This window comes from Scleropages formosus, chromosome 15, assembly GCF_900964775.1.
Source record: "Scleropages formosus chromosome 15, fSclFor1.1, whole genome shotgun sequence".
Classification (NCBI taxonomy): Eukaryota; Metazoa; Chordata; class Actinopteri; order Osteoglossiformes; family Osteoglossidae; genus Scleropages; species Scleropages formosus.
In genome coordinates this window covers 4,351,473-4,364,120 of record NC_041820.1, presented here as the reverse complement: position 1 = coordinate 4,364,120, position 12,648 = coordinate 4,351,473, and the positions used below count along the sequence as shown (strand labels likewise).

The following is a 12,648-nucleotide window of genomic DNA, read 5'->3' as shown; positions in this document are numbered from 1 at the left end:
CAGTGACTGAGTGAATAACTAATTTGTTACGAAATGGTAAACAAACCAACCAAGAGCCTTTTCCAAGTCTGTCCTGTGGTACCAAGTCTGCACCGAACCTGGGCTGTGTGACAAATAAACACAGTATTGTCAAAATATAATGCAGCAGTGAAACGAGGGAATAATAAAACAATAATAAAAAAGCGGAATACCATGGCATGGCATAAGAAAAATGAGGACGTGTAGCAAATGCCAAATTGGCAATGGTCCCAGAACCCCGTCGTACGGTACTTATCCACAGGTGAGAGCCACAAGTTTAACTGGCCAACCATCTGCACCGTTCATTGGGCAATTTCGGGACGAAGGCCCGGCTATATGATAACTTTCTGACCACAAAGAGGGGGCTAACGTTGTTTCCCAGCCCGAAATCCAGCGCGTTCCCACACTCGCGCACGTTTTGCAACAACGCGCTGCGTCACGACTTCTTGCCGCAACGACGAACCCCGACGATGGTTCAGTCATTCAAGCGGACGTGATTAATTCGGCTTCGACACATAGTCGCTGGACACGTGCCATCGAGGAGGGGACAATTATTTATCGCTTCCTCCATTCATAGACCAAGTCCTGCCTCCATTCCCCGGTCCTGCCCCCCTCTCCCTGGAGCTTCAGCCATTCGCTCGTCCGCGCTCCGGCAGCCGCTCACTCCTCCTCCCTGGAAACCGGGAGATGCGGCGATCCGTCCGTCCGCGCGCCAGCGCACCAGTGCGATGAGAGCGGGAGCGCGCAACGGACACACGCCCGGCTCTTACTTGAAGGAAAGTGCGTCCCGAACACAGGGACTGGAGAGAAGGTCAAGGTGCGTCGCAAAGGTGCGTGGAAGTTTTTTCAAGATGTATGTGTGTGTGATCGCGGATGTGACCGGTGTGTACACTCCCGGAGGTGCGGGGCCGAGCATTTTAATTCACAGCCGATTTCCACGTTCGTTTATAATAATCATGATTCAATCATGTGGCGCTTAAAACTGTGCCAGAGCTCTGCCAGAGGTCCTTCTCGATAGAAAAGCGCGAAGAAGTTTGCGCACAAGCACAACTTAGAGGAGAACTTCTGTTTATGTGCAGTGCTTCACAATGGAAGCAGAGCTTCACACATGGCCAGGGGCGCAACAGATACTGCTGGCGTCCTGGTTGTGTTTGTCTCCATAAAGTCTGAAAGTTGCTGGTTCGAATCCCCCTCTTGGTGTAGTACCTTTTGATCAGGCATTTAGATGCAGTAAAACTGTCTTTGAGTATTTGTATTGATGCAGTAAAATACCCTGCTGCTGTACTAACGGGTAACATTGTAAAGTTAATTGCTGAACATTGCAAGTGGTGAGAGGCTCAAAGGAGTCCGATAAATAATGGTTAGTAAATGTTAATTGGTTAAAAACCCCCTCAGAATGGTGTGGTTTCAGTTTAAATGCTTCACAGTCGGATGGCCTCAGCAGAAATGACCTTAATTGTTGACTAATGACACTCCCTTCCCCAAAGACTTGAGTCAGTTCGTGTTACTTACTGCCAGTCAAACCTGACTCATCTGTTTGAATGTGATGTTTGTCTTATTTACAGTGCAGTGGAATGTGTGTCTCTCTGGCCTCTCTTTCCTGTGACAGGTGAGACTACGTAGTAGGCAAATCCAGGTATGTTAATGTTGGGTTTTTTCTTTTCACAAGCTGTGCCCGTGCTTTGCTCGTGTAAGCAAATTGATCCGGAAATCCCATTCAAACTAACACCATTTACTTCTGCTCAGCACTGCAGAGTTTCCTTTGCTTGGCTCACGCTCCCTCTCAGCACGGAGGTCTGTGTGCGTATTTTATGTGTTGTGCTCGCTGCACTGAAGGCCTTACTGAAGGCGTTTGATTGACGTACGACAGCAGGGACTGGACGCTGCGATCCCGTGGGGAGTGCAGTGCTCCCAATAAAACTGCACGCATTGTTGTCCTATAATGGATTCGTAAGGCTGTGGATTCACAGGGTTTACTTTAACGCAGCTGATGTTTTGCCAACATGTTGACAGTGGCTGGATTTCGGATGAGGGCTGAGGGCCAGCGACGAATGGCTTAAGCGTAGCCAGCAGAAATTTACAAACTGAGCTTCACTCGTGCGTGCGGCTCGCACTCCCTGTGGAAATGAAAGGTCAATAATTACAAAGGCAACCTGTCCATGCACTGATACCCTGTGTTTACAGATCAGTCTTACTCTGTATTGACCAAAGAGCTGGTAGGATCCCCAGCGAAGGCACGGTTGGCGTGAAGGGGGGTCATCATGGGAAACTATGCCAGCAAGGATGGGCACACGCCTGCAGGTAATTTTCCTCCTCGTTGGACACACACACAGGCCGGCACAGCATATAAAATATCTCCATCTCATTCTTCCAGCTTCAGGTGGACGTATCCATGGGTTTTCTAGTGGAATACGAGCCATTTGGTTTGATTTTTGGAAGCTAGGTTAAGATATATTAGTGTGTTTTGAGTGAACTTCATATCCATCCCACACACGTCAACATAAGCAGCCTCTATAAAAGCTAAGCACCTCCTCGACAGCTCTGACATGCTCACAAAGGTTTAACGTCTCTACAGCTGAGCTGCCCCGGGCGATATTGTTAGGTCTTCCCAGGGATGGCTGTTTGCCCCATCGCTTTGCCATGGCTGTGCAGTCGGAGCACCTGTACGGCGCTGGGTTCGGCTAGAGCTGGAGAATAGCCTCTTACCCCCCCAAAACACACACACACAGAGACCCAAACATCTTCCATTTTTTATGACTGGTAAACAAGCAATTGTTTGGCTCAGAAAAAGGTCATTTCACGCTCCCAAACCTTTACAATGTTGAACCTGTTGTGTGAGGACAGAGGGACGGCAAAGGCTTGCTCACTCCTGCGAGATACCATCTAAACCGGTTACTTTAAGAATTATGTTTCTGTCGCATGTCAAACTCGAGTCAAATCACTGTCAGTCAAGCAGGTGGGAACAAAGGCTGGAAGGCAGAGGGAATTGCAGTCAGGTACTGCAGTACTTTTCACTGTAATGGTTTTACATCATTACCCATGTTTCACTGCGGTGTTGCATCTCGCCGGATCCTCCAATGACTTTTCCATGGTCTTTTAGCAGGTACGCATACGGACAAGTTCCACACTCCTCCATCATCCCCAGTTGGCCCCAGTGTCCCTGGGACGTGCCAAGTCTCAGCCTCCACTCAGGGCCATCAAGATGGGGTGCCACCAGGGGACGCCAGGGTTGGGCGCCGAGACGGTACCATTCTCAGCCGCAAGCCTTCACAAACCAAAGTCCAGGAGAGCATCCTTACTGGCTCCACGGGTAAGGAGTCCGATAGCAGGGGTCCTCCGGAAAGTGGAGGGACCAACCTGGACAGAACAAGCAAAATCCCCATCGTCCAGGAGACATGCTCTCCCCCCACTTGCCCATCTGAGAGGACATGGCTGGAGAAGGACAGTGGGCTGGACCAGTCCCTGGTGGAGGTGAGCACAGCGGGACAAGAGCCCATAGATGAGGAGGCCCTTCCTTCTCTGGAGACCCTGCTGGAGGCGTACCGGGCAACTCTGGCGTTGAGCTCTGAACATGATGGTCCTTGGAGCCCAGCAGGTGCGAATCACAAGTTCTCCATGTTCCACAGGTCTCAGGTGGTGCGGAGTCACCTCCTCTGGAGTTGATTTCCATCAACCAGTAGTTCAACCAGGTTGAGCCTTGTTCTCTAAAGCAAATAGTGTCGCTTGTGTGTGTTTAACTTCTTAGTGCTGTTCTCCGAAGAGAATTACAGCACAGTGTTCACAGTTTTAAATATGAGATGGAACAATTCAGGATAAATACTTTGCATCAGCGTACAGCAACACTGCATTAAACAACCTTCAGATTTGCACTTTGCGGCTTTTAAAATTTAACATCGCTCTCCGTTCCAGACTCTCCTAATAAGACTAGAATGGTATCAGTGTGTTTTTTCTGAAAGTCCTATTCTGACACGTGTTTGTCTGTCAGACCTGGTGCGACGTCTTCTGGAGGAACGAGAAAAGCTGGCGGCCGAAGTGCAGGGTCTGCAAGCTGTTATGAAGGTAACAAAACACGCGGCCCTCGTTAACGCACCGTCGGAGGTCTTTTCCCATAGTCGTTATTGTCGGGCAATCCTGATTCGATTTAAGAAGTGCTGTGCCAGTGGCATGCCAGGCAATTCTATCTCAGCAGTCATGAGAGGAACTCAGAAACAGGCCTTGTGAGCATTTGGACGGTAAACAGGAAGTGGGACCCGGTCCCTTAGGTACGGTCCAGGATCTGGGGTCAGCAGATTCAACCTGAGGAGCAGATAACAAAGCACAGCTTGTCATTTGTCTGTAAACAGAGGAGCAAAGGGTTGCTGGGAGATGGCAAGGTCATAATGGCCTTTTTCCTGCCTTGTGCCACTTGTGGAAGCTTCGGAGGAAGCGTCTGGAGATGGGCTTGATTCATGACACGAGTCTCTTTTTTTTTTTTTTTTTTTTTTTCCCCCCCCTCCCTTCATCCATCAAAGGTTCCTCTGTTTAGAGAAGAGTGAGGGGGACAAGAAAGGAAGGCAAAGAGTTAAAATTCTTCAAGTATTGCTCAATTGTTGCATTCCTTTGGGGGTTTAGATGAATTCCTTTTTTTTTATTTTATTTTGTAATTTCCTGTCAACCACTACCCCACAAGCCCCAAACCTAGAGCTCTGGGTGTGTGTGCGTTCATGCCACACGCACTTTGAGCTGGAACGCAACCCCTCCCAACCTCCTACGATTCGGCCGACGTTTCTTTGAAAGCGAGCTAGAACAAGCTGAGCGGGGCCGGCTAGTTAGTCTGCCATTTAATAAAATCCTTCTGGTAACCTGTCAAATCGCATATGGCATTCGTACCGATCGGAGTGCAGGGTTCGCCCTTCGGCTCCGAGCAGCGGGGCGCGTGCACGTGGGAGGCAAAATGCTTAGTTTCAATCTTTTGTTTTCAAAACGAGTCCTGTTGAGTGCACTGTGCTAAAAGGAGGAAGACGGCTTCGGAGCAAACGAAAGTCCGTTCGCTCGCGATCGGGGGCAGTGTTGAGGTTGGGGATACGTGTGTGTGGGCTTTGAACAATACGGGCTAGATCCCCCTTCCCAGCGCCTCTCGGTACATCTGAGATCCTGGCCTCCTGTCAAGCGCACAGAAAGTCAAACAATGACCTCACAGCTGCTGCTGTTGCTACAGCCTTCTCTTTCTTTGACCACCCCACACCCCGCACCCAGCCGCCAAGGCCCCGGTTTCCATCGTCCATGTCGTCCGATTACCGGGGTCATGCCCAGCCCCCAGCTGGTTTGGATCACGTCGGAAAGTGGCAACTCTACAGATGGTCCTGGTTAGACCAGTTGGATACTGGGGTTCCCTGGAAAGATGGAGGTGTCTCCTTGTGGGATGTAGTACTTTCCTTCACGTTTAGAATTCACCTTTAGCAACAGCTGAGGAACCTGCTGATGTGGAGCACAGCTGTGTGGACGGAGATCCTTAGTTAGCAACACTATCGGATCAAATGCATTGAAGGCAACTTCCAAGCAAAGTTTAGATCGGTCAAGGTCCGACAGCCGATGATCTCAAACACAGAGATTGTCTTATCCATTAAAGTGAGCAAGGAACTTGTCGATCTTTAGCCCATTGATGATGAAGCATCGGAGGCTTTGTTGGGAATGCCGCAATAGGCGATGGGCTGACAGTCGGTCGAGGAATGTGGCAGCAAAGATGACCTCAACCAAGGGCGACCTCACACTTATTGTTCCATCGTTGCACTTTCAAAGGGAGCATTTTGCGAGTGCTGACTTTCACCTCAGCCAGAAGCATTGCAGATAACCACCCTGCTGTGTGCAGGGCATGTGTGATCACCAGGCTTTGCTTCCATCCTGCCAGCCTCAGCAAATCGCGTCCCCTGCAAGGTGATGCGAATTTCAAAGCCTCCGTGTGGAGAAGTAGTGCGACATTCCTGCAGGACACTCCTTGAGTCCATCTCGGCTCCACAATGGTGTCGGAAACCCCCAAGTTCCAGCAGCAGCCTCTCCCTGCAAGATGTCTTGGGTGGGGATAGGAACGGGGGAGTTGGGGTGGCTGATTCTCACTCTCTCTGTGTGTGTGTGTGTGTGTGTGTGTGTGTGTGGGGGGTTCATACACTTCTGATCCCAGCTTCTTCCTGAAGTGTCCTGATTTGGATCGGGAATCTGCTACATTATCGCGTTGAGTCATTCCACACTTTTCCATCCTCCTGTATCTAGTGCTGGAGGACAGGCCACTTGAATAGGTTTTTTTTTTTTTTTTTGTAACCCTAGACTCCTTTGAGTAGCTGTAAGGTTAGGAAATGAATACATATGCTGGACCTCGCAGCGCTGTGTGTGCGCATGCGTGTCTGCCTGCTTGGACACTTTAATCGGCTCCAGCTGTGCCGCTGAGGCTCCGGTCAGACTGTCGGAAAGCGCTTGGCTCAGTGTCCAACTCCTCCGCCTCGGTGCCTCGGTTCCTTGGTCTTTGACGCTTCTCATTAACCATCCTGCTCTCCCACAAACTTCCTGTTTCCTGGCCCTGCCTTCCCTCCTCGTGCACTGCTGCCATGTCCAAGTATCTCTCCGGCCCAGACCGCACAAAGTAACAGTGTGTTCTTGTGTGTTTTATTGTCACTCTGGTGTATTGTGGTGGAACGGTATGGGCAGGAAGAAGAAAAATCTCCATTTGTGTCCCGAACATTGGATTTTTTTGCTGCGGAGCAGGTCGGACGTCGGGCGGGTCTTTGCATGTGGGCTCTAAGGCAGAACTCGCTGCGCCGGATCTCGGCTGTAAACGTGTTCGAGCCGGCGGGCAAACGTGGAACGATCTGCTGAGAGCGTTACCTTCACGTTGTGCCCACCTCATGTGAAGATAAGCATAGCGCAGGGCCCGCATTCCAGGGAGCGGGGCTTTGGTTTGTTTGCCGTAATGCGACCGGGAATGAGATTTGTCCCGGCCTGCAGTCGGGTTCCGATGTGCACTGAAGAGCCTAGAGTGCTGGAAGAAGAAAAAAAAAAAAATACCCTTGGGTCCGGGCAGCTGGGGAATCCACTGTTGTTCAGGGGGATAACCGTGTTTACTGACTATCACGCCTGGCCTGCAAGCGCAAATCGTGGCATCTGTTGCTCTACCTGGTTCTCCGCTCGGGGGCGGAGCCTGTAATTCTCTTTCCCGCCCGCAGGCCGAGCGAGACGAGTGGCTGCAGTTCCAGTCGGACCTGCAGGTGGCGGTGGCGGTCGCCGACAGGCTGCGCGTGGAGGCGGAGGAGGAGCTGAGCGCCCTTCGGGAAGCCCACCGGGACGCGGAGCAGCGGCTGGCCGCGGCGCTGCAGAGGCAGGAGGAGACGGACGGCGAGCTGGAGGCCCTGAGGACCAGGCTCCAGGAGGCCTGTCGCAAGCTCTGCTCCCTGGAGGAGGAGGAGCAGCAGCGGAGGGACTCCAGTCGGGTCAGCGACGAGGCTGGGGCCACGAAGAGGAGCGGCGACACTGGCGCGCACGCAACAGGTGGAGGACATGGAGGAAGGGAACGATGCGAGGGGACGGACAGGGGGCGTGTCCCAGTGAAGAGGAGCAGGGGGGAGGAGCCTATCGCCAAGGAACGGGCTCGCGAGGGCCGGGGCGTGGCAGAGGGATACCTGCGCAGCGTGGCCGCCGAGGAGAAGAAGAAGGAGGATAGCTGGGCTGGGAGGGAGTTGCGCAAAGTACCCACAGTCTCTGAGAGATCCAGGTGAACTTTGGCCCCGCCCACCCACACACACGCACACAAACAAACATATATATTCACTGTGTTTCCTTCAGTAATCCAGCCATTTTGACAATGACAACATTAAAAGTCAAGATCAGTGTAGTACAATTTTTTTTTTTTTTTTTTAAAAAAAAAAAAAAAAATGTTCTATGGCCACTCTTTGACATCCTTTATGCAAAACAGGAGCCTTTCCAGACTTCCTGTCTCTTCGGATGCCCCTCTGGCAGTGAACGGCACCTCCCAGCTTCCGGCCCCAGCAACAGGGTCTCTCGTCAAGGTAGAGTTTCTCAGGGGTCTCTCTGTTCCCCTGGTACCTTCACCGGGCCCAAGTTCAGGTCCAGCGGCGAATGCTGTGGCAGCGCTCACCTGGCTAGTGTAAAGCTCTTGCGCCGAATCCTCAGAGACACAATTTAAAAAAAAAAAAACAGATTAAGTATATTCCTGGAATTCTGAAGTTGGAAATTGTCCGAGCACCACCTGGAAACACGCGGTATGATTTAAAGTCATAGAATGACCCCTATAAAAGGAAATGGAACTCGCATGCAGTTCGAAAGATGCACCCAAAAAAAATGACCTCTAGAGTGGACAAAACTGAATGCCTGGGACTGAGGAGCACAGGAACCCGGTTCTGCTCTTAGATTCAAGCCGTTGAGTAGGATTTCAAAACGGGGGCGAAGACCTTAGCGCTTTGCGGTTTGATCTAAAATTGGTGTTCTGCTCGTGTCAAAGGATCAGAATGTACAGTATGCCTCGATTGCGAGGGCTGCTGCTCATGAGGTACCCAGTTTCTGTGTTTACCCATTATCTCAAATATCTCCGTTATTGGCCAGCTGGCATCACGTTACCGTGCGGCAACTGTTTTCTTTCTGTCAAATTCGTTATTTATGGTACCAAGTAACGCTGCTTCCAGTGACTGTATTTTATTTAATTTTTTTCCTAGCGTGAGCCAGAGTCTTACAAACATTACCGGCATATGAACATTTGCTGTTAATATAACATTGTACTCATGATGCTATTAATATGAAATTGGTATAATTTTAGAAAAAGTTCTCAGGATTAATTTGCAGTTACTTTAAGCTGCAAGAAATGTTGAAATGTTTTTGGATATTCATTAGTGAGGATTCCTAGACTCTGTCAGTTACTCTGGTATGTTTGCATGGTACTTTAACCCCAACCGCACGCATCTGATCCGTTCAGGGTTCAAAGAAAAACGTGCGTGCGTGTGTGCGTGCGTGCGCAGCCGGTCAAACTTCGCTCATTGTTTGCTCCTGCGGAGGGAGCCAGTGAGCGCAAACAGTGGAGTGCAGCTGTTGTACCTGCAGTGCGGTAAAAGGGACATCACGGGCTCTCTGTAGTGCAAACAGACCTGTTGGTGTCTACTGGTCCTGCCAGAGCTGCAAACAATCAAACTTTAGAACTAGGATTTATATAAAGAGGGGGGTGCGGTAGTGCAGCAGGTTGGGCCTGTGCCTGCTCTCCGGTAGGTCTGGGGTTCGAGTCCTGCTTGGGGTGCCTTGTGACAGACTGGCGTCCCGTCCTGGGTGTGTCCCCTCCCCCTCCAGCCCTACGCCCTGTGTTGCCGGGTTAGGCTCTGGCTCGCCGCAACCCCGCTCGGACAGGACTAGTGGTTTCAGCAAGTGTGTGTGTGTGTGTGTGTGTGTGTGTGTGTGTGTGTGTGAAAAAGGTTACAGGTTCAAGTCCCATCTCCAGCTGTAGTAGCAGTTCTTTCCCCATCTGTACAGCTGGGTAATTTTTACTGGAGCAATTTAGGGTAAATACCTCGCTCAAGGATAGTAGGGCTGGGGGGTTGAACCTTTGACCTTTGGGTCCAGGGGCAGCAACTCCAGCCACTACGGTACCAGCTGTACCTCACCGCTGTTTGCTTTACCAAAGTCGTCTTCTCCTTTCTCCACTTCCAGAAGCAGCAGACGGGCAAACAGAGGCAGGTGGACGCAACCCTGGAGCAGCGGGACAGCCGGTCCGGCACAGGTACGGGTGTGCGAGGAAGCGCTCGTCTACACAGCGTGACCTCCTGCAAGAAGGACTGCTGGTAGCGTTGGGATTAGAGCTTCTGCTGCTTTTGGAGCCAAAGGTTGCAGGTTCGAATCCCACCTCCAGCTGCAGTACCCTTGAGCAAGGTACTTACCGTAAACTGCTCCAGTAAAGTTTATCCTGCTGTATAAAAGGGTAAATAATAGTAAGCATGAGCTAAATGAGTAAATGTAAACATATGAACATGTGGCAGACACCCCGACCGGCGCTGTTCGCGACTCGTGAAATTGCTGTCAGTCAAACGGCACTTTTTAAGTTCTCGTCTCAGCCGATCTTTTCTATTCGCTTATTAGTACAGCGATGGTAACTGTAGCTCTAGGAACATCTGCCCCCCCATATAAAACACCCCTTTTTTTTTTTTTTTTTTTTTTTTTACTGAGAAACTGCCGGAAGGCTTTGTTGGAGTGAGGATTAAGTGTCATTGCTCTAACTGAGCTATGGTTTGTGTCCGCGACAGGTAGACAGGAAGAGATCGGTGCCCCCCCTCCGCAGGGCACCTCCACCACAGACACCCCCCCCACAATAAGTGGTAAAATCTGGTGAGTCATTTACAGCCCAACCTTAACATAACATCAGGATCAGTGGTCAGTGTTTACCTTAAAGGCACTTCAGCTCCTCTCCTATCTCTCCCTCCCTCCCCCCCACCCACCTCAGGCCGCAGGACGGCTTCAGCAGGCTGCTGCGCCGACATGGCGGCTCTAAACGGAACTCCCTGCTGCGGTGGTGTCAGAGCCGCACCCAGGGGTACAAGGTGATTGTGGTGTGGGGTTCGAACTGACGACGGTACCGGGTTGGTTCTGGCGGGGTTCGACCGATTGCCGTGTGTTGGGTCAGCGTTTTGTTCTGATCCCCCCCTCCCCCATGCAGAACATTGACATCACCAACTTCAGCAGCAGCTGGGCGGATGGACTGGCCTTCTGTGCCGTGTACCACACCTACCTCCCCTCACACATCCCTTTCTCCAGCCTGAGCCCGGAGAGGAAGGTGAGCGACACACACGCAGCGCAGACACACCCTGCGTACGGTGTCGGCGATGGAGAAGGTGACGACAGCGATGATGATGATGAAGATGAGGACTGTATGTCTTTGCAGAGAGAGAATCTGGAGCTGTCCTTCCGTACGGGGGAGAGTGTGGGAATCCCAGCCTCGCTGGTAAGGACGGTTTTAGATCATCGCTGAGAAAAGGTCTCCAGCATGGGAGCTTCTCTCGCAAAACGCAGAAACGATGGAGTTGAGAGGAACTGCACAAAGAGAAGGGAATGAAGATCTGCTCTCTGGTCCCCAGTTGTGGTTGCAGAAAAACAAAACCCAGGCAAAGCAGAGCTGGAGACCCCACGACTAACCCAATGCGAGTTTATCTGGAGGCGTCTCTCTCTCTCTCTCTCTCTCTCTCTCTCTCTCTCTCTCTCTCTCGCAGACGGTGGAAGAGATGCTGAAGGCGGACGGCCCCGACTGGCAGCGGGTTCTGGGATACGTGGAGAGCATTTACCGCCACTTTGAAATGTGATGCCTTTCAAGTCACCGGATGTGAAGCCATCGCAAGGTCCGTATTTTCCTACGTACATTCCGAACGAGCGCTGACCCAACTAGCGCGTTGTAATTGGGGGGAGCAAACAAATACCGTACCACCTGGACGCTGTATAGATGGGCAGTGCAGGTGCCAAGATGCCCCCTAGTGGCTGGAAGGAGGAAGGACAGTATCTGCCACCCAGCGCTTTAGGACAGCTGCTGTAAGGAAGAGCCAACAACATGACAAACCCCAGTATGGGAGGGGTTCAAAGGACAGCCTGTTTGCTGCCTACCAGAGATGGGCTGTAAGAGGTCGGGATCCTCGAACATCTACACGTCACTATTTGCATAGCATGAGCCAGTGTGGCATAATCTAGTTAATACGCTGTGTAATTTGAATACAGACCACACAGACACTGATTCGGCGCCCGTACCTGTGCAAGGGGTACAATAAGTGTTCCAGCTCAAATGTAAAGTGTTGCCTTCAGTTTTAGGCGCCAGATAATCAGAAAATGAGTAGCAGTTGGGGGGGGGGGGAATATGACATGAGATTTGATTGTTTCATATGAGGTCTATTCCTGCCATCCTTCTCTTCTCACTTCTTCTAGGTGGACGAATGTTTTTATAACAATTTCAAATGAAGCCTCACTATGCAAAACAAATGGAGAACTGAGCGTTTCCTGTTTTTATTTCTAATTTTTTTTTTCACCCCCCCCCCCGGGAGGTGGTACGGCTCATTCTTGCTCTTGATCGTGGTCAAGGTTTGTCCTCCTTGACACTGTCACAGGCCACCTTCCTCGAACCTCCTTTCCTTATTCGTGGAGCACTCTGTAAATTTGCAGTTTTACCTGCACTTTGGATAACTGCTCTTCTGAGGACAAGAAGTTTGCGGGTGACGTATAATAGCAGGACGTATCTGGGTTCAAGAACTGAACTGTGCCGGGAGTTCTGTGTAGCCAGATTTGAGTTTTTTTTTTTTCCTTTTCTTTTCTTTTTAAAGTAATATATTTTGCAAGAGAATGTGGGGAGAAAGCCCTGAAGAAGCAGCTGACAGGCTCCGGACATCCAGGCCCCGTGTCCATCATCACACTAGACACCCATGACTCAGGCTGATTCTTGACGATCTGTTGACAAAGGGGGTTCCGTTTATCATTTTATTTGTCCATGAAATTCCAGTGTGGAATCTGTGACAAAACCCTTACTGTAAAAATAAAGTTTTTTTTGGTTTTCTTGGACTAATGAGACCTCAGACTGCATTTTTTTTCATCTCACACCTGGACATGCGAACACTTGGCTCCACAGCCGCCCTGCGG

At 50.8% G+C, this 12,648-nt stretch overlaps 1 protein-coding gene across 4 annotated transcripts; it reads left to right on the top strand.

Moving 5' to 3' along the window:
- The first annotated feature begins 576 nt into the window (after window positions 1-576).
- On the top strand, window positions 577-12,570 carry LOC108940870 (cytospin-A). Of its 4 annotated transcripts, XM_029258634.1 has the most exons (14): window positions 650-848; window positions 1,584-1,654; window positions 2,203-2,319; window positions 3,119-3,613; window positions 4,004-4,077; window positions 7,212-7,756; window positions 7,958-8,051; window positions 9,694-9,763; window positions 10,284-10,365; window positions 10,481-10,577; window positions 10,694-10,810; window positions 10,919-10,978; window positions 11,244-11,369; window positions 11,944-12,570. In XM_029258634.1, exons 3-13 carry the CDS (start codon window positions 2,280-2,282, stop codon window positions 11,331-11,333), a joined length of 1,764 nt encoding a protein of 587 aa, XP_029114467.1. In that variant the 5' UTR covers window positions 650-848; window positions 1,584-1,654; window positions 2,203-2,279; the 3' UTR covers window positions 11,334-11,369; window positions 11,944-12,570. The 4 variants fall into 4 exon arrangements, with proteins under 4 accessions (XP_029114468.1, XP_029114469.1, XP_029114467.1 ...); XM_029258636.1 differs by having other exon boundaries at window positions 648-848; window positions 3,122-3,613; window positions 11,244-12,570; XM_029258633.1 differs by having other exon boundaries at window positions 11,244-12,570.
- The last annotated feature ends 78 nt before the right edge of the window (window positions 12,571-12,648 follow it).

Bases quoted from the DNA above. Each gene is read 5' to 3' on its own strand.
- LOC108940870 (XM_029258635.1), top strand. From the start codon at position 2,280: ATGGGAAACTATGCCAGCAAGGATGGGCACACGCCTGCAG. The intron at 2,320-3,118 runs GTAATTTTCCTC...ATGGTCTTTTAG, and splicing joins GGATGGGCACACGCCTGCAG to CAGGTACGCATACGGACAAG. The intron at 4,078-7,211 runs GTAACAAAACAC...TCCCGCCCGCAG, and splicing joins GTCTGCAAGCTGTTATGAAG to GCCGAGCGAGACGAGTGGCT.